The sequence below is a fragment of the Nasonia vitripennis genome (genome assembly GCF_009193385.2).
Source record: "Nasonia vitripennis strain AsymCx chromosome 1 unlocalized genomic scaffold, Nvit_psr_1.1 chr1_random0002, whole genome shotgun sequence".
NCBI lineage: Eukaryota > Metazoa > Arthropoda > Insecta > Hymenoptera > Pteromalidae > Nasonia > Nasonia vitripennis.
Genome location: NW_022279588.1, coordinates 4,765,679 through 4,788,151, shown reverse-complemented (window position 1 = coordinate 4,788,151; position 22,473 = coordinate 4,765,679). Strand labels below are relative to the sequence as shown.

The following is a 22,473-nucleotide window of genomic DNA, read 5'->3' as shown; positions in this document are numbered from 1 at the left end:
TTAACATACACTTTCTACATGTTTTTACACAAACGCAAAAAATTACTTTTACAAGGCTTTTTAGGAAGGAAGCAATTAGGGTTAATTTTTACTCTTACGACATTGTGCTTCGATCTAGCAACACTCACACTCTCACACTCTACGCTTGCTTCAATTCTAATTTACTAGGTTTCAAACCGACTATTGCCACGAATGTTTATTTAATCACTTCACACGTGTGGCCTGAAGTAGATGCCAGCCAGGAAGCAGTAAACAATTATATTTATCATGCTACATTAATCACTAGCAATGCGGAAAAATCTCTTTTGCCTACTTTTTGACAGATTGACCGTTCCGTTATATCTTCAAAACTAAATTACAAAACATCCCAAAAAAATGTATGGCAATATAAAACGATGATATCTATCTTCTGTAAAAATTTTAAGCCATTTTGGCGACTAGTTTTTGAGCTAAAAATCGAAAAAAGGTGGTTTTCTATTTTGTACGATTACGGGAGTAAAAGGGCTTTAATTGAGTTGAAACTCTGGGAAAATATATTTCTTTGTTTACTTCGGCTAATTTCTTTTTGCAGCTTATGAAACCGTTTAGTTTAAAAGATATTAAGATTCAAATTCTCTGTCTCTCACCCTGTGTACATGTATAATTGAAAATTACTATTTTTGTCAATCTCGCTGACTACACTTCAGAATGTTAAAAAAAATGCATAGTTTTATACGGGTATGAGGACCCTATGTAGTTTAAGAAATTAAGCTTTTAATTTTTTGCCCATCATCGGTGTCCGACACACTTTTTGTATATACTTCGTTTTAATCGGCCACTGTAACTGTCACCCCACCCCTGTAAGTGTCACCCTTTCCCCATTTTAAAAATTTTGATCGGATCTTTCTGATTACCATAGTTTTTTGCTAAGAAAATTGCTCCTTCAGTAAATAATTAAGATTAAAAATATTTGAAAAGACCATTAATATACTGTATAGTTAAACAATATTCTGGATTCTATCGGAACTATAAATTTAGTGTGAGGAAGTCTTTATTATTTTTTACGCTAAAAAATAATAAAGACATACGCATCTTTCCACTTAAAAATTATCCTTTTGTTTTCTGCGATACAATTAAAGATGGTTCTTTAAATAATACGGGTATTGATTGAAAAAATAATCAACAAAGAGAATTTTATTTTTCTTATAATGTAAAGACACTTTGTTACGTACAAAAATTAATTTATTTATTTTATTTTGCCAATTTTTTAATATATTTTATTTCATGACACAGCCATATTGCGGAACTCAAAAGTAGAAGACTACCAGATTGATGCAACGCTGCTAAATAAGTAGGCACATGATTTAAAAGTGTAAATATACCTAGTATAGCCTGAGTATATGCTGCACACGTCAAGACTATAACTGCAGTAGAAGCACGTCGAGGTAAATTACATTTTCGTGACATCCAACTTATAGCAGAAACAGCCAAAAGTGTTGACATTCCCTGAAAAGATATATTAAAGTAAAATTTAATCGTGCATGCATTCATTTATATAAGTCTTACACTAACTTATTCGTGCATTTTTATATTTCTATGATCTCTTGCATTGACTTGCCCCCTACTTCTTGACATTCCCATATACATACACTAAATCTCATCATTACAATTACACTTTATGCAATGTTTCTTATGGGCGTGCAGTGCTAGTCTTTACATGCGTGTGTGTGTGTGTGTGGGTGTGTGTGTGTGTGTGTATGAATAGTGACGTCAGCAGTACACTTGTCTCAGTTGGTAAAGAATAAAACATCACCAGGTGTGCAGTTGAGAATTCGCGGAGGCTAGCGATGAGGGGTGGTGAAAGAAAGAGGGAGATCGTATCCCTGATACCGCGATTTGATCAAGAGGCTCTGCTCAAAGTCAGAGGCAGCAACAGCATCTCTACGCATTGAAAAGTTCTAGAAAACGCATACTGCAGCGATGCTGACATCAGCGGCTGGTACAGCTAGACGACGCATCTCTCGCAGCCACGATGACTGGCGCGAGTTAAGTGTACGAGTAGTCGAATACGAGAATTTTCAGGTAAGTAAATAAGATCAAGTATGGATTTCAATCACTTTTTATTTAACGTCTTTACAATTTGGAGACCCGATAGAAAATGACTCTTCGCCGGTGCAAGAACTTTTGAATGATTCGTGATTGTTTGTTTAATCTCTTTCTTCCATTGTTCATTGTGCTTGCTTTGCTGTACGTGCCCACGACCGAGAACATAAATATTTCACGTTACTCCTTTGTTGCAAGTTTTAAGAAGCTGGAAGGCAATCGATCGTTTCTTGCTTTTGTATTTATACTAATAGATGATGATAATTGCTCCAATAAATAAAATTAGCATTACGATTGCAAATGATGTTACTGACGTGTGGAATTCTATCCCAAATTTTGTGAATGTTGGTATCGCCGTTCTGGGTATAAGGTGTGTCTTTAATGGCTCAAATCTTCGTTGATGACTCAATTATCAACTTCAGGTGACTTAACTTCTCCAAGATTGTCGTCTATCCTGTGTCCCTGTATTAACAGATTGCTTCCTCCGAAAATTTTTGTTCCGTAAAATGTGATTCTGTTTTTATTATTTCCAATTTTTATTCTATAATTGCTGAATATCAGTGTTAAAATATTTGAATTGCTTTTAAGTCTTCCGCGAGGATTTGAGAGAATTTTTGATTTGCGAGGATTATTCTAGTTGATTATATCAAGTCTTTGAAATAAGGGAAATTCAATAGAATTGAGGATAGAAATTTTAATTGTACAGATTATAGAATCATGGCACTTACGACTGTTCCCTAAGCAAATCAGAAATTCAATAAATTATGATAATGCGATATTTACTCTTTTTGGAAGTTCAAATAAATGAGTTTTTATATTCGATATTTGTCCGTAAGTAAGTATTTCAAAATTAAACCTTTCATTGGTAAAAACAAATGACCTTTTTATTTTTTCATATATATATTAAAAAAGTGTTGTTCTTGCACAATTATTATAAATTTCAAATAATTCAAATTGCGTATTATGGATGTTGGAAGTTACCATAATATTTTGTGAATTTTTGTTAGTTATTTCGGTATTACTATTTATCGTTCTTTATTAAAAACCTCAATATCTAAATTCCGTTGTTCTTGAATTTCTTTAAAATACTTGTTAATTTTTTCTTAATTGTCAGAATGTAGATTTCCAACTATATATATTTAAGCATTTTTTTCTGCGCCATCCACGGCAATCCGTTACATTTGTAAAGGAGTATTCAAAAGAGATTTCCCATGCATTTAAAAGCTGAGAAATTCCGTGGCAAGTAAATATAGAAATTAAAATTTAAGATTTTTGAACATAGACGGCACAGGTGGCACTTAAAAACTTATTTTATTGTGAAAATATCATATATTATACATATGCTGCGAGTACAAATAATTTTATTCGTACTTGCAGATTTTATCATATGTATAATAAAATTTTTACAGGGGATGATAGCTACGCCATTTTTTTCAATAGTTAACTTAGGCTGGTCCCTTTAAACGACGACGTGTTTATCCTAGTGGGTGCATCGCCGCGAAGTAGCTCCGTGATTGATAAGCAAAAAGTCAGGAATCTTGTGGTTTTTTTTAGTCAAAAAGTTATAGCGAAGGAAAGAACAGCCGGAGAAACGCGTGGGATTGTTAGTGGGAGTGTAACACGCGCATGAGAAGGACAGTTAAGCAAGAAAGGAGAGTGCGCAGGCAAAGAGGTTAGAGGACTAGGAAAGATGGCCGTGTCGCATCGAGATTATATTCATTGCTTTTCACGAGTATCATCGAAATTTTCATGATTACTGTCATTCTCAGTGCTGTCATTATTTTCCTACAAAGAAGTTTTTCTTATATTTTTTGCGCGTTTTAGATTGTAGCGGCCTGGTTTCCCGTATGTATAACATTCTGATAAGGGGCCTTGTTGTTTCTTAATTAATAACTAGCAGAGTCACCTCGCTCCTGACGTCGCTCGGTTGATTATATATATATATATATATATATATATATATATATATATATATATATATATATATATATATATATATATATATATATATATATATATATATATATAGTACACAACACACAAACTAACATAAAAAAACATCGATGTATATACGTCAATATCATCCATGCGAAGCATCGCACTAAAATAATGCGATGTTGCTTTACAAGATTGACCTGTTTACCAAATTGGCTGTTTTATCATTTGCATGAATAAAACAATGACACAACAGTCGCGATCATATATAAAGCTATATCATGCGTACACGGCGACAGCTAGCTCGCCGCGTGCGCGTGCTTGTTGGTCTCCTTAGGAACCACCGCCACGTGTTTTCATGAAATTATCGATTTCTTTTTAGCACGGATTTTACTTTATTGACGAAAAATAACATAAAAGCAGTCGTCCGCCCTTTATTCGGCCATGAGAATGCGATTCCCAAAAGGAAAATTCAGTCTGAGCAGCCGTTTCGCCGAAAAGTGGAATCTAAGTTAGGGTCGATAAAACAGGATTGTGGCATGCCCTTAAAGCGCTTAATGTACCTGTGTGCCGTGAAGCCATTCACCTCTCTTCTGAATAACATTTTTAGATCTTAAAATTTTTAACCTTAATATTTTTGGGCTTTGAAATTTTTGGGGCTTAAAAATTTTGGATTATTTAAATTTTCTTGTGTGCCGTGAAGCCATTTACATCTTTTCTCAACAACTGGCGTATTTTTTTTTATTATTTTTTACAATTTATAGCGCATTATTTACATGTCGCCCATATATATCAAAAATAGGAGATGATTTATTTGTTTATTATTAATTTATATATATATATATATATATATACTTCTACTATTATATTAAAGTATACTTGAGGTATCTGTGTGCCGTAAATCCATTTACATCTTTTCTTAATAATTGACATATTTTATTAGTTTATTATTAATTTAATATTTCATAATATATGATATTATTCTTATATATCTTATTTGAATCATCATTATTTTTACTTTTATCCTCGAAACTTAAATTTTTTTAAAGTTATATTGTTAAATTTTGTTTAACGTTGCCCTGAATAATGCTATATATACAGGGTGTTTCATTTTAATCCGACTACGACAAAAAACCACGGAAAAACTAATTTTAACGAAAAATGACCTTAACAAAAGTTGAAGGGGGTAAAGGGGGCCATCGAATGACACAAACACCTATGACCTTGAACTAGATTTTCAAGGTCATTTGAGGGTAATTGTGATTTTTTTAAATAGGAACAAACATTAAGAGATAGTAATAAACATTAAGAGAATAATTGACTTAAAATGTGATTATGCTTTGCTGACTTTAAAGCCATTTTGTAAGGTCAAAAGTGCAAAAATGCAATATCAAATGTTATGTGGAGTCCATATTTATATCCTAACTTTAGTGTTGCCCAGAAACAACGACGTGGACGTAATAGGATTGTGTTCCCTTTGGGGTGCTTGATTAGAGTAAGTCTCCTCGCCTCTCACTTTTCGGGGTGCTTGATTAGAGTGAGTCCCCTTGCCTCTCACTTTTCGGGGTGCTTAATTAGAGTGAGTCCCCTTGCCTCTCACTTTTGCTCAAAATTCAACGCAGGTGCTCAAAGACACCACCATTTTGTTGGATACACAATTCAATTCGCTGCTGAAAATGTTCTACTGTTCTGAGTAATACAGCTCTTGGGATGTTTTCACAAGCGGTTTGAATTCTGTGGATCATATCTTCCCTTGTTGTAGTTTCATGTTCATAAACAACATCTTTCAAATACCCCCACAAATAGAAATCGGGTGATGTCATATCTGGAGATCTCGGTGGCCATCGAACACCCAAATCTCCACGTCCAGTGCGTCTAATCCACCTGTCACGGTAATTTTGATTAAGATATTGTCTAACTATTCGAGCTAATTCGAGCTTAATTAAATAATCTAATTGAATCCACATTCTTGCTCTTGTGTATAAATCTACTTCTTCAAGAAGTACTGGAAGACGTTCTCTCAGGAACTGTAAAAAATTATGGCCATTTACATTTTCATCGAAAAAGTATGGGCCTACAAGGTATCCGTTAACAATTCCACACCAAACATCAAGACTCCAACGATTTTGGTTATCTATCTGCCTGTACCAATGCGGATTAACATTCGACCAATAATGACAGTTGTGTCGGTTAAGCTCTCCATTGCTTTTGAATTTTGCTTCATCAGAAAACATTACGTATTGAAAAAAGTGACGATCATTAGCAATCATTTGTCGTGTCCATTGGCAAAACTGTAGCCTTAACCTCATATCAGCAGGTGTCAGATCCTGAGTCAAAGTAATATGATATGGATGATAACGTTGACTTCTCAATATTCTCCAAGCAGTAGCCATAGGTATACCACTTTGCCTTTGAATTTCACGGGTACTAACGTGGGGATTCAAATGAACCATTGCTAAAACGACCATTACACGAAGATCATCTTCGTTGTAATTACGACGTTCTCTAACCCGTGCTAGTTGCCCTTGTTGAGCTCTACGGTAAATCTCACGAATGGTTGTATGACTTGGATGTCTTCTATCGGGATATCGAATTCGATACAAGGTTGCAGCTTGTCGATAATTACGTCTAGATTCACCAAGAATCAATAAAATATCAACCCTTTCAGCGGCTGGATAATCAGCCATTGTTAAAAATTTATAACAAGTTCAATAAAAAATTTTGTTTTTACCAAACTGAACTAATATAGCTTTCGATGAGTAATAAATTTTAATAGAAAAAATAAAGGTCAATGAATGAAAAAGAGAAAATGTTAAACAAATGATATTTGATTAGTTTGGCTAATCAATAACTATTCAATAACTAGTAAACTATTGAGTACTAAGTAACAATGAGTAGAGGATAAATTCATATGAAAAGAGATCTCTTATTAGAAAAATTGTCTATTTCAACAATGAGTCGCGGGAAAATTCAACATGAAAAATCGTCTTTACAAAATAAATTATTTATTTCAACAATAAATTCAGGCAAAATTCGATGAGGAAAATTAGTAGCCAATTGTGTCCATGTCGTTCCTGAGTAACGCTAAAGATAGGATAAAAATTCGCTTACGAAAACATCCCAAGAACTGAATAGAATCCAAAAAAATGGTGGTGTCTTTGGGCACCTACATTCAAATCTGTACATAATAAAAGTGAGAGGCGAGGAGACTTACTCTAATCAAGCACCCCAAAGGGAACACAATCCTATTACGTCCACGTCGTTGTTCCTGGGCAACACTAAAGTTAGGATATAAATATGGACTCCACATAACATTTGATATTGCATTTTTGCACTTTTGACCTTCAAAATGGCTTTGAAGTCAGCAAAGCATAATCACATTTTAAGTCAATTATTCTCTTAATGTTTATTGCAATAACAAAATGATAATTCTACGAAAAAATTGAAAGGAAAACAATCTTAGGCTGATACTTCTTATTTGACCTTGCATTGACCTTCTCAAGGTCACTAATGCAAACTTGAAATGTCATTTCCGACGTAATTTATTCCGCTGCTCCGTATTCCGAGGTCAAAAATAGGGGTTTCCGTTAAAAAAATACAATGACCTTCAAATGACCTTGAAAATCGAGTTCAAGGTCAAAGGTGTTGGTGTCATTAGATGGCCCCTTTTGCGCCCTTCAACTATTGTTAAGGTCATTTTTCGTTAAAATTAGTTTTTCCATGGTTTTTTGTCGTGGTCGGATTAAAATGAAACACCCTGTATATATATTTGACCGTGACTGAAAACTGGATTTGGTAAATAGACACCAATTTTGTTCAATGTTTGGCCTTGTGATTTGTTGATTGTCATGATATATCCTAATCGTACTGGAAACTGTCGTCTTGTCATGTCAAAAAGAATTTCTTCTTTTGAAGAAGTCAAATCAATCCGTGGTATTAAAACGACTTTACAAGATTGTTTATCGCTAATTATTTCTGTCTGTATACAGAATTGCATCGTTTTTCTTATTATTAATCGAGTACCATTACAAAGCCCATCATTTAAATTTGAATATCACAGCAAAATTATTACAGCACCTACTTTTAAATGTAACTTATGAGGCGGTAGGCCATTTGGCGTAAGTAAATCCCCAATTTTTAATAGCCATTGTTTTAACTCTTTGTCACAATTGCCAACACTCATTTTATCTTCTAAAGTCATTATTTGAAATTTACTCCATAAATAACTATTTTTCACGCAATTTTCAATAATTTTTGTTCGATTCCCATGTTTAACAACAGGTAGTGTTTGTCAGAAGTCACCTGATACAATCATTACTTTGCCATCAAACTCAATATCATTATTGCATAAGTCTATAGATAATTTATCCACTGCCTGAAAAGTATGTTTTGATGTTATTTGTTATTTCATTCCAAATTATGACTTCTACATTCTTTAGATTTTTTCCATATATTGAATTGGGAGTAATATTGCACGTTCAATCTTCATTTATATTGAATGGTTAATTTAAACATTACATAAGAAGTTTTTTCGTTTATTAATAAATTTGCTGCCATACTAGTCCATGCTACAGGTAAAACACTTATTTTTCCTTATTTAAATGAGTGATAATTGTATTGAGTAAGTAGCTTTTTCCACTGCCTACAGGTCCATCGATAAAGAAACACTTTACTTGATTAGCTTTATTAATAATACTATTTATTACTGCATTGAAAATTTCTCGTTGTTTATTCGTTGAATCATTTTCAATTTCATTTGTTGCATAAAATTCTTCATAATTGGTTTCCTTAATATCCTCATTAAATTTAGGTAAATTGCAATCAGTCAGTTTATATCCGTAACTTGTTAAAATAGAATTGATATGTTTCAGTAAGATATTTCCACGTATTTCTTTAGTTAGTAATGGGCTGTACAAAAATGCTTCATATTTTTCAAATAATTCTTTAACATTTACTGGGTTATGAAATACGCATATAACCAAACAGGTTACACAGAGCTTTAGGAAATTCAGCCTTGATTGCTTATTTCAAGCATTTGTCCCATTCTTCATCGGTGTTTATTAATTTTCTAGCTACAACTACTTTATGAAATACTGCGTATGTAACATTTTCCAATGTTTTTAATTCTTCATAAGAATGAGCCCCATTTACATGTAACAATAATAATACATTTACATGTAATAATAATAATCTTCAAAAAAATATTTCACGATCCTTCGGATTTACAAAGTACATTCTACTTATATTTGGCTTTCAAACTCTTTTTCTTGGTATCTCAACAACTGACGTTCTATTTCCTTTTTTATTCATTAAAAACGTAAAAATATGGTATAACAACATACAAGTACTGTCTAGCTTGCGGATCGTTTGCAATTAGTTCAAACCATGCAGTCAAAGTCGTGTTTAAGTTTTTATTAATCAACTCTCCTTCTGATCCTTCCATAAAGAATACAAACTGTTCATTTTTTAAATGTACAGCTAATCGGTAAATTACGTGTGATAAAACGTACATTGCATATTGTAGTAGACGATACATTGCTTAAAAAGGGTTTACATATCTTGTATTTAAATATTGTTTTATTTTATCGTAGTTGAAATTTTCTTCTCCACATTCTTTTTCATTATTACCTTGACTCATTTTTATAAATGCACAATCATGCCCCTTATAACAATATTTCAATAAATATTTGACACATGGTTGAACATACTTCAACATTAATATGACAATTAAATTTCAACAATACATACGGATTGTATGAAACTACAAATTGAATATCAGCTATATTGTTTTTATTGAAACGAATTTGTTTTCCATTGTTACTTTGTCGATAAAGGTGATATCCAGTATTAGTAGTTTGCTAATTAAATTATTTCGGAAAGTTTTTGGTACATTGTTTTGTTTTGCTATCCATACATGGTGAATTTAAGTTATTTTTACCACAAGAGCCATGTATCATTGATTGCTTAACGATATTATGTAACCTTAGATATTTTATTTTATCAGGTATTTCTGCGCTTATAAGTTTATCAAAATCAAAATTTGCATTTTTCGGTTTATGATTTTTATGAATATATATATATTGTTTTTGTTTTTTTTATTTTTCATATTGGGCATCCATCCAAAACCTCTCTTAGGATACATAAGTGGATATGATATAGGATCTACATGTTTACTAATATACGGTTTATTATTAGGTGCTCTATGTTTTGAATATATACATTAGGGTGTCCCTTATTTACTAACTTCAAATATGTTGTATTGTCGCCCCCTAGATCGAATCTTTATGCAAAAACATGAACTTTGAGCCCGGATAGAGGTCATATAAATGATTTTAACAGGTGCTCATAAGCACCGACATTCCCTATTTAAATAACATGGGGATTTTACACTTTTTGGGAAAAAACGTTTTCTTCGTTCAATATACACCACTGGTGTGTAATACCAGCATAAATCATTTTCAATATGATATATTTACATGGACCAATCGTTATATTAATCGTATATAATGATTCTCAGATGTAATAAACCCAGATTTAAGGTACTTTTTGTTTAAAAATACACGGATTTTGCTATTTCTTAAAATCAACTATTTTCCCTGTTCAATATACTTCCTAAGGCATTTTCCCGGCATAAATGACTTTTGATACGGTATGTCGATGAGACCCAATTATTATATTCGCCGAAAAAATTGATTCTCATATCTAATAAACCCTAGAGTTAATATACTTTATGTATGAAAACGCATGGATTTTGCATTATTTTTAAGCGAACGTTTTCCTCGTTCAATGTACACCTTTGGGACGTTCTACCAGCATAAATTACACCTTATATGATGAATTTATAAGATCCAATTGTTACTAGTATTATATAACCGATATTAATTATTTTTGGACGTTAAAAACCTTGAACTGAATGAACAGCATTGGTTTTCCCTAAACTCAGTTGATTACATAACCACTTGAATAGTTGATTATTTGTTTGTAGAAAAACTTTTATACAAAAAAGAAATACACTTAATTATCACTTAACTACTTAAGTAATGTATTGAATGCCATTTATACCTGAAAGAAATACAAGAAATGTAAAATTTACTGTTTATGTAGCCTTTAAACTTGTACTTTCATACAAAAGTTTTTAAAGTTTATGACTACATCAAATTATAAAATGTATAAAAAAAGTTATAATTTTAATAAATAAAATAGTAACTGGATTTAAATGTTTTCTTAAGTGTGCTTTTATTAGGCACGACCGCGACACGGAAGTGCGTTATTAGCATTCGAAAAATTCTTTTTGTATTCTATTACTACTTGCATTAAATATTGCTTCTAATCTTCATTGTTTGTTAATATGTTCATATATTGTTCAGCTAAGTGTACATTTCTTTCTGCAACATCATTAACAACTTGTAATTTTTTGAGAATTTCTAAGCCTTCTAAATAAGTTGCTTGTTTCGACAATGTTTCAACATCAGTCTCAAGAAGTCATTTATCTATTTTTAATCTTTAACAAAATATTAAAGAATTTGCATTGATAAAATTATCTAAATTTGTATTTTTTAATCTTTCTAAATCCTTGGTACATTGTATGTAATATTGCTTAGGACAATTAATATCGGGTTCTGTTCTAGTTTCCAAAGCTTTGACCATTTTTCGCCTGATATTTGTTGGAATAGCGTCATCAAAAAATGCGAGAGCACAAGATTCATGATTTAGATACCACAGGTGGTTTTTAAATTTTTCTAATGCAGCAGTAGCTGAACTAAAATCAATGTTTTTATATTTATATAGAATTTTAATAAAATTAAGGTCGTGATTTACTACTTTTATCACCATAGGTAAAGTATACCAAGCCTCAATATAAATAAAAACAATAAACATACAAATATAAAAAAGGCCGCTCTCCTCTTGTTTTGTAAGTTCAAAACAATCTCGGAAAATATAAATCTTAAAGGAATATATGGCCTTTGCTATCCATCGAGCATGATAAAATGCTCCAGGCTTAAAAAATGTAATATCTGTCGTCGAGATAAGACCAAAATAACTCTAGCTAATAGAAGCAGTTCTTTATAATCATCGCGAGGCTGTTTGTCGTGTAGAAATATCTTAGTAAAAACATCAATGTTTTTGATCTGCCTGCTTAATTTCTTGTTTATATTTTTATCACTCAATCCACTTCGGTATTTGTTTTGGTCAATGTCATTCCTTGGGCTTTTAAATTTTTTTAAAAGTGGAACATCTGGTCCACTTGTTCCTGATAGTTTAACATTAAAAATACAACCCAAAATAAGTTCAAATATATGGTGTCGACATGGCAAATATAACAATGAAGTTTCTAACATGTGATCTAATATTACAGCCGCACCATTCTTACAACCTAAATTAGAATTCGTCGTATCACAGCATATGACTGCAATTGATTCAGTTAAGTTCCAATCACGAAGAACAAGATAAATAGCTTCAGCTTGCGTTTTGCCTTTGCCATCAGGTAACGCTGCTACAATTGACATTTTTTCAAATGTACCAACATAAACAATAATTGGTAATCTATCAAATTGTTGACTAGTTAAATGATCGGGAATGATTTTTCCGCCCCAGTGCAGTACATCCCTATCAATTTTAGATTCGCCAAACAATTTTTTTAAATTTTCTGCACATTATTCGCGCCTTTTTGTTCTAGATCTGTTAAACGATGATTTGTTAACAATTAAACCATTAACAATATATTCTAAAGCTTTACTAATGGATAATTATATGAACAGAAATTTTGTATGATATTTTGCAAGCGTCCAGAGAAGATATTACTTTTTCATTTATAATATCAACATTCTCTCTAATATTTTTTCTTATATAATAGCGACCATTTTCATTGAATAAGGAATGAAGACTTTCCTGAGAAGAAGAAATTTGTTCTTCTGACTCAAGTTTCTGGGTATCGTCTGAAATAAAATTATTAAAAAAAAAAACTTTTTTAGAATTACATTCTTCTTTTGCCTCAACTAATAAATAAGTTACCTGTTACATTGCTAATTAAATTTCTTTTAAATGAATTATTCTCATTCTCATTTTCAAAGAAAATCACTAACGAAATTTGTTTCATTCATTATTCCATCATCATAAGTAATTGACTTATTTTGAGTGGGTTGATCTAAATAATTCGAAATGCTTAGTATCGCGAAATCACCAATATAGATTATGGTTAGCCAAAAACATTTCAATTAAGTCTTCTCGGTTACCAATGTTCATATTCTTTTAGTTATAATAAAGAGATTTTTGCTAGAAATAATTTTTAAAATGGCTTATTGGCTTTTTGAGACAGGGTACAATCTTTAAACTTGCCGATATTTGTATCTTCGTAATTTATTTATTTGTTTATTAATAAATAAATTACGAAGATATTTATTTATTAATAAATAAATATTTATTATTAAATAAATAAATAAGTATCTTCGTAATATTTAAATTTACTAAGTTTTGATATTATAATACAAACTATAAAATACAAGTATATTTGTATATTATAGTTTTGTACTATAACATCAAAACTTGGTAAATTTAAATATTACGAAAATACGAAGAGAAAATAGCGGCAAGTCTGACAACTAAAATTCGCTAAAATACATTGACTGGTATAGCAAGTTATACAAAATAATTTATTTAAAAATTAATATAATTGTTTTAAAACTATGCAAAAATGTTTATAAGATAAATTTGTCTTTTTAATAGAAAACAAAATTTTACAAACATTGTAAACATCCAAAGATTTTCAAAGATTTCTTTTAGACCCCAGTAGAAATTTAACTAAAAATAGTCTCTGATAAGAAGGATTACATAAACATAACGAAATAGTACCTGATAATAAATAATATGTTTGACTAAACTGAACTATGTGAAACTCTCATTTAGATCGTTGATCTAACAAGAATGCTTTTTCTTCTTGCTGAACTATTTGTAAGACATTGCTATGAACAATATCAAATAATATATTCAATTTGATACAAAATTCGTCTTCCTTAATTTTATTAAAGGTTTCTCCTTTGTGTTTTTACAAATTTCTGTGTTGTTCATACAATTTTATTATATTTTCAATGCATCGACACTGCTTTCGATTAGGAATTTGATCTTTTTTCCAAAAAATCAGTACTTTTTTTAATAATAGGGTAGCTGCATCTCGCGCACTTAATTTGATGTATCTTATATTAAAAAATAAGACTTTTAATAATTGTTAATTTGTTGGCAATTAACTTTTTGTTATTTGTGAATGCGTATTACCCAGGAGAAATATTATGTCTCGTAACTTGAGCGTTGAAACCATTTTTTACTCTTTGAAATTTTATATTTTTCGATACATAAAGCCTACACAAAGTCTCACAAGATTCGGTGAATGATACTTTTACAGATTGACTTATGAGTGCTCAAGCTTAACTTGAGATTAGCAGCTGTTCTTCTCACATCTATTCGACAATAACGTAAGGTTGAGCCGAGACTACTACTACTAGCGCCATTACACGGCCGCTGCCGCAAGCATATGCACAACAGTACAATTGCGCTGCTCTAGTCCAGTCGAATTAGGTGAAAACTCGTAATTTATTTTCAAAACTAAATATAGCAATGTTTCTGCGCTTTATAGCGGGAAAAGGTATGTGGAATGATAATTTCCAAAAACTAACTAAAAAGAAGTGGTGGAAAGTTGTCGAATTTCCATATAAGTGGCAAAATTACGCATTTTTTTTAGTTTTTGCAGTGCCTATAAAAATCTAGACAATCGATCGTAAAATAACTCATGCTATGTTGAAGGCACTTAAATTACTTACACATAAATGCACCTGAATTATTTTTTCATCAATTAGTTAAGTGTAAAATCAATGCCGAATGCAAAAAAATGCGTTTTCGAAAATTAGGCACTATTATTGCAAAAATCGATGGATGTTGATGAAACTTATGGAAAAGATGGTCAATACAACTGTCAATGTGTGTGCTAAAAGCTGATCTGATTGACCGTCAAATTGTTGCTAGAGACATTTGTTAATTTATTTCGATGATTTTTTTGTTAAGTTAATATAGCTGTTACAGGTTCTATTTTGACCAAAAAAACATGTAAAAAAATAAATTTTAAAAGTTTAAACGAGTTGTTTAATTAATAAATTCTCCCATAGTCAGAGGAAAGCCGCTATCAAATTCGCACTTTTTGCGTTAAATAGAGCATATTTTTGTCGTTATTCCCGAAAAAGAAAAATTCACCTGCGCCTTTTTCTTTTCAAGATAGCTTTTTTATAACGTTAATTGTTAATAAACTATTTGACGTATCGAACTGAAATTTCGGGAATAGTTAAAGAAGGAGTTAAACTTTTATTTTCAAACGATTTCACATTGATATTTTAGGTAATAAACGGGCTAGCAAGAGTGAATGTTAACGTTAATGAACTACCTATGCGCGCGAGCAGGAACGCTGAGCGCGCGCATGCGCGTCCGCGCTGCTTTCAGCTGCGCGCCCGAGTTTTGATTTGAATATTTCAAATTTGCTTTGGTCTCTGTAACTCGAGAACCGCTTGGTGGATTTTAATGATTTTTTTTTATTTGGGATATCTCCTCGAGACGAATGCGATGCCACCATGAAATTATATTTCTACAACAGAATTTCGTCGCAAACTGAACATAAATTTTTTTAAATTGCGAATATTGATAACAATTTTAGAGAAAGTATTTTATTTTTTTTTTCGTGGGTATAAGGACGGTAACAAAATTGAAAGCATAAATGAATCATATTCCTAAAAATACAAAATTTTATTATTATAATGATGAAATTTTTATTTTTTATTACTCGATTTTTTTTAACAAGATACATTACAAGACGTAGAGGATGATGAAGTAATACCTGCCAAAAAAAGTCGAGTAGAATAAAATAAAAATGTCATTATTATAATAATAAAATTTGGTATTTTTATGAATATAATTCATTTATGCTTTCAATTTTTTACTGTCCGTAAACTCACGAAAAAAAGAATAAAATAAAATACTTTCTCTAAAATTGTTATTAGTTCGCAATTTTAAAAATTTAATGTTGAGTTTGCGACGAAATTTTGTTGTAGAAATATAATTTCGGCATCGTATTCGTCTCGATGAGATACCAAAAAAAAAAGCTCAAGATAAAAAAAATCAAGTTTCTTTTATTTTTAATTCATATACTATTGGGTTTACAGAAAAAATCATTGATACCTTTTTTTGTTCTTATTTCATTTAGAATCAACGAGTATTTTTTTATTTACTCATCTCTTTTACTAAAGAAGTTGAAATTTTTGCCAAATGACCGACTGAAGGGTAATTTTAGTAAACTACTCGAATCCCACATTTACTGAATCTGTACACCTTATAATGCATTCAAATTAATATTTTCAGTAGATTTAATGATATAAAAATTGTTTGTATCCTATTCCGAAGAATCATTTTGATAGTTACTTACTGTTCGCGCCATTCGAATATTCGCACGCTTCTAGGAAACCGGAGACCCCCTGCGAGCCATTTCTCGCAACTCACCCTCTCTATCGAGGTCGGCAATTCGCATAAAAGCGCGAGCTCAGGTGGCCGCGGCCTCTTGTTCCGGCGCTACCAGTAGAGATAATACCTTTTGCGTCTCTGCGTCCGAGAACCATACCACATTAGTTTTTTTTACACACACACACAACGAAATTCACACTACGCGTTTAGATTACTATTGTTAAATTTACACTTAAAACACTCACACCTGTAAAACACACCTTTAATAATTAAAAGAGCACACCGCTCAAGTGCTTAGTGAGTGCCACGTGTTCATCATTTCTTGCCTCTACTCTCTCACCCGCTTTCAGACTAACAAGCATCCGGCATATTCTAAGGCCGCGTTAAAGGTAAAAATTTATACGCGATAATTTAAGCTTCCGCGGTCACACTTACTTATTTTTGTACTGAGTAGGTGCACCATCAGAAAAATAGATTACTTTTTGTATCCACTGAAACGTTTCCTTAATAGTTTTTAATATAAGTTCTTGAAAAGCATTAACGACAAAAGCATTATGCTTCATGTAATCGCTGATTACGCAAAAACTTGCACATTGTAGTTTAGCATCATTCGGAGTTTTATAATACATTGTAAATGGATGCAATGTAGCTTGAATGTTATTTAAATAAAAAGCTTGAATCGAATCTTGAGCGATAAAAGAATAATTTCTCTGCAAAATCCATTATTATTATACATGTATCTGAAGCTAAGTTTTTTTTAGATGAGCAAGATAATCTTTTTGAGTTTCAGCTATAAAATGATGCTCGGTCAATTTCCAGAATTTTCCAAGTCCTTCATAAATGTATCTAACAATTCAGTTATTCTTTGAGGAGTAACTCTGCTAACTGTTTGTGATTTTTGGTCATTCCGTTTATTTTCAATATTTATTGACTTCCAGTTATAATACGTTATATGGCTATCGTTTTTTAAAAAAATATTTTGTTCAAAATAATTGTAAACAGCTTGCTTTCCAGGACAATTGTTACATAAATGCAGCATACAATTACTTTTATCTACTGAACATACCAAACGTTTAAGTATATATCTATAAGATATTTTAGAGTTCAAGGCTTGTAATTTTAGCTTAACATTTTGATGCTGAGAGCAAACACATACAGAGTGCGTTCCAGGACTTCCGGCCAAGACACATTCAGCCGGACGTAAACTTGAAAAGCTTAAAAAGCCTGGTATTTGGTTCTTCTCTGCTTTCATCTCAAGCACAAATTCTGCTATTTGAATCATCTCTGTAGAACTCTTTTCTAAAATACAATGTAAAGTTAAAAACTAAGAAGCATGCCAACTTTTATTAACTTGTAGAATAAAATTTATTACAAAAAAATTAGATATAAAAATAACATAACTTTTATTAATTAATTAGTTAATTACTTACCGAAACGTTCTTTTAATTCATTAGCTTTTCGAAAATAGTAACGTGAGCAACGAAAATGTTGGAACACTTTATTATATTTCCAGTCACATGGCAATAGTGTTAATAAACGAAATTTTTCTTCGACTGTATTTGCTTTGTCGTAACTAGATTTTATATTCTTTATAACAGCTTGCCATGATAAGTGATCCTGTTGTAGAGTATCTAGATCTGTAGCATAATCAAACTCAATATCATATGCATTGTTCAACTCATTAGTAACTTGGTGACAAATAGTACTGACTAATTTTACAGCATTTTTTTTACACGGTCCTTTGTAAGTTTTTGTCTTTTAGGCGGTTACAAGTCAAAAAACTCCAACATTCTCTTTAAATTTATTTGCTTGTTTTGCTTTTCTTGACTCTTAGACTGACTGACCCTGAACTTGATTCGATTGATGGAATGCTATCAGAAATAGTTGCCTGAGACAAATTTGCAGTTGCTTGCTGTGTATTTTTCCAATATTTGATTTTTGAAGTTACTATGTCGTAACATTTAGGACACACTTTTTTCCGGAGATCAAAACAACCTCTTGATCAACTTGATTGAAATCATTGCCAATTTCTAATGTAATATATGCTTCTCAAAAGGTTCACTTTTGTTTTCTGTTTAAATACTTAACCTTATGATGATCACAGATAAAACCTTCTGATTCTTTTGTAAAAGTTTGAAATCTATATTCTAGTAGTATTAGATCATCTGATGGCAAATATTTTAGGTTATGCGAATAGGTTTTCTTCGATAATGATTTTAAATGACATTCATCGTCAATTAATGAGCCAATATAACATTGACTATCACTCATTTTTGCATCCCAAATTGAATAAAAGGCCGCAACAAACAGTATAAATAAATTTTTTTCTTCCTCGTTAAACGTATCAGTTCCAAAACATGTACTCCAGTATAGTTTCATATACAAATATAAACAGTGCAGAATCCATCTATAAAAAGGTGATTGCGGTAGGGAGCAACTTCAGAGGGCTTCTTGATACATAGCGTCGCGCTGCGCATGCCTCTAGAGGACGTAAATATAAATAGTAGTGTCCAGTTATGTTGCGGAAAACATATACTGCCGCGCGGCGTTCGTTTATAATAAAATATAACGGTGTCGTCTTTTTCGTTGCAGCCGCGCGTACGTTAGTCGCGTGCAATGCAACTTAGATGACTCCTCACTATATAATCGAGACTTCTGTCTCATGTTTGGCAATGTGCGAGACAAAGTGGACCATTGCACAGGTCGTCGGTGCAGCGGCTAGCGCAGGTATACGCACGTGCATTGGGAAGGGAAGGATATTACATGTAATTATGCTCGATTTTAGCCAAATCTGACGTTAGAAAAAAATTCACAGCTCCGAAACAAAGTCTAGGGGCAGAAGGAAACTTTAGGGTAGTTTTCTACTATGTTTGAGCTAACTTTAAGGCCTGGTTAGGTTAAGATTAGTACATGTAGAAATGTGCAACAAAGGTGCCAATTTCACGATTTTTAAAAAATAGGCTTCTTTCCAAGACCTATAACTCCAGTTCTAAGTAATGGATCTTAACAATTGACGTGAAGAATTGAAGATCTGTCCAAAACGAACATTTTGAGATGCGGTGGGCCTAAATCGTCTTAAAACTGATAAAATAGCGACCAATTAAAAATCACCAAAAAATCATTGATTTTAGTGTTTACTGCTGTTTGAGCTATTTGCGCTATTTAAATATATATGCCATGAAAGTATTTTTCACTTAAATTTAACATAATTACCCACAGATTTCCCAAGGATTTTTTTTTATAATGCAAAGTTGTGGGAATTTTTTAAAATAGCCACTTTTTAGCGATTTTTGAAAATTCAAAAAAATTCTACAGGTGCACAGGTGGGACCTAGAGGGCTGAAAATTTAGGAACAAGCTTATTTTCTAATGTTCTTTAAATAATGAGTGGTAACATTGGCTGACCCCCCCCCCTCGCGCAGCGTTTTGTAAACGTTGGCTGGAATTACCCATTTACCGAAAAATCACATAGAAACTAAAATAGGGGGGGGGTTTGCGAGCGAAGCGAGCAGGAGGGGCTAAGCCCCACTAGTTATCTAATATTATTTAAAAATTGTTTAATCAGTCCGAGGAGCGTTTTGTAACTATTTCCTAGTGGCCTTCGTCTAGCAACAGTTTTACTCAGCTGTTTCGCCATGTCCTTCCCTTCTATTCTCTTCGTCATTTCTAACCTTCTTGATAATAGTCCTTACGTAGTTGTTTACTGCGCACCAGCCATCTTTTGACGCTAGCATAGCTGTCATCATTGACTCAGGGGTCACCCTAGCCTGAAGGTACCGCTCGAGTCCCTCTCGTTCCATTTCGTATAGCAAACAGTTGCAGATGACATGTTCCGCATCTTCGATTGTTTCCAAACATACTGGGCAATTTGGATTATCCTCTATCTTGAAGCGGTGTAGGTAGGCTCGAAAGCACCTATGTCCGCTCAAAAACTGCGTAAGGTTGTAATTCACTTCCCCGTGTCGTCTATTGGTCCAGCCAACAATACATGGTATGAGGCAGTGCGTCCATCGCCCATTTCCACTGGAGTCCCATCGTCTTTGCCACTAAGCTAGCGTTTGTTCCTTTGCGGATTTCCAAACTTCCTTTTGAGTATTATCACGACGCCGGTTTTCTTCGTATATATTCTTTCGTTCTGTTGCTAGGAGGTCAATCGGCGGCATACTTGAAATAACGCACACTGCATCTTCTGATACTGTTCGGTAGGCAGAACTGACCCGCAATGCACTTCTCCTATAAACTGTTAAAAGCTTTCGTGCATAGGACTTCACCAACATATCGTCCACCCATATTGGGGCACCCTATAACATAATTGATGTAGTTACACTGGCTAGGAGTAACCTTCGGCCCTGCGTTGGCCCACCTACATTCGGCATTAGTCGAGATAGTGCAGCACCGACTTTTGCTGCCTTATTGCTTGTCCTCTCAAGATGCTGCTTAAACGTTAGTCTGACATCTATGGTGATTCCCATGTACTTAATGGTCGGCTGAGAGTTTATTTCGTGTCCGTCAACTAACAGCGTTATTGTCTCTATTTTTTTTTCTACTGGATATAAGAATATCCTCCGTTTTATGGCTAGCAAGCTCAAGTCCAGTCTGCTTTAGTAAATCGTGGATTATACTTACTGCTTCGTTAGCGTTTCCGTCACCTCTCCTTTTGCTTTGCTACTACCACTACTGCAATGTCATCTGCAAACCCTACAACTCTTGCACCTTTGGGTAGCTCTAGCCTAAGTACGCCATCGTACATGACGTTCCACAATAGTGGGCCGAGCACTGATCCTTGTGGGACCCCTCCGGTTACTCGATAGGTTTTCGTGCCGCTCTCTGTGTCATACAAAAGGGTTCTGTCTTTCAGGTAGTCAGACATAATCCTTCTTATATATGCGGGTACCTCTTTCTTCCGTAATGCGTCCTGTATCTTGCCCCAGCTGGCTGACTTAAACGCATTTTTAACATCCAGTATAATAGCACAGTACTTCTTAGATCCTCTTTTCCATCTTTTTCCTTCTCTTGCAGTTCTAGCGGTGTCAACTACTAAGCTTATTAAAACCGATTTTTATTATGTTTTTTATTCAGTAAAAGATCTAATTTTATTATTCAACTCTATCTTGTCATATAATTGTTTGATATTATGTTCTTGGAATTCTAACATGGATTCATTTAAATAAGTATCGTATTCTTGTTCAAATTTAATATGGTCATCTATAAGTTGTTGATTTCTGTAAGCTGATTCAAATCTAATTTGATCATTTATAGCTTGTTTATAATCTTTGTACTCTTAAACTTCCATATTCAAATGAGGTTTCATTTGTTATGTCCTAAACTTATGAGAGCTGTCACTGAACAGTAACTCTACAGGTTGGTTTGCTTTTAAGCACGGACGAGGACAAAGCTTCGGAGCACGAAGCTGAGGGCCGTCGGTGTCTGGCTACCTTCGCGATCTAGCTATAAGAACGGCCTCCAGTAGCCACCAGCATTTCTTTTGAAACCGCACTAATTTTTGTTACACACACTAATTTAATATAAACTCTTTAATGTCGATTTCGCTACTTTTCGGGTAGTTTGTAGAATGGACGTTGCTCTTGTCGTGATGTTGGTATCACGAGTATGACAAGGTACTTATGTTTCTAATTATGAGATAGAAAGAGAAAAAGTGCGCGAGTGAGGCATGCAGCCTGTTTAAATGAGAGTCACTTACATTTTCTGTTATTTCTGCTACTGACCAGTTCTGCCACCCGCTCGTCCTCTCAGTGGGGCGTCGGCTCGGCTTCCAAAGCGGAGTGAATGCGAGGGCGGATTAGTTCGCAAGGAATCAGGAGTTTTCAGGTTTAAAGTACACTCGCGATTTCATTCTTTCTTATTTTATTTAATTTTAAACAACTTGAAAATAATGCTCGTTCGCAACTATCTAACGTTTTGTTAATTATTTCGGTTTGTCAAGAATGACGAACATCAACGTAAG

The 22,473-nt window shown here is 33.0% G+C and overlaps 1 protein-coding gene across 10 annotated transcripts in view; it reads right to left on the bottom strand.

Annotated features, from left to right (window-relative positions):
- Positions 1-1,142: 1,142 nt before the first annotated feature.
- Positions 1,143-22,473, bottom strand: part of Cox15 (COX15 homolog, cytochrome c oxidase assembly protein) — a 206,735-nt gene continuing 185,404 nt past the window's right edge. For 9 of the 10 annotated variants that reach the window (XM_032601201.1, XM_031928925.2, XM_032601204.1 and 6 more), the window contains one exon: positions 1,143-1,485. In XM_032601201.1, the coding sequence (XP_032457092.1) occupies positions 1,231-1,485 (255 nt within the window). In that variant the 3' untranslated portion in view covers positions 1,143-1,230. 10 annotated transcript variants of the gene reach the window in all.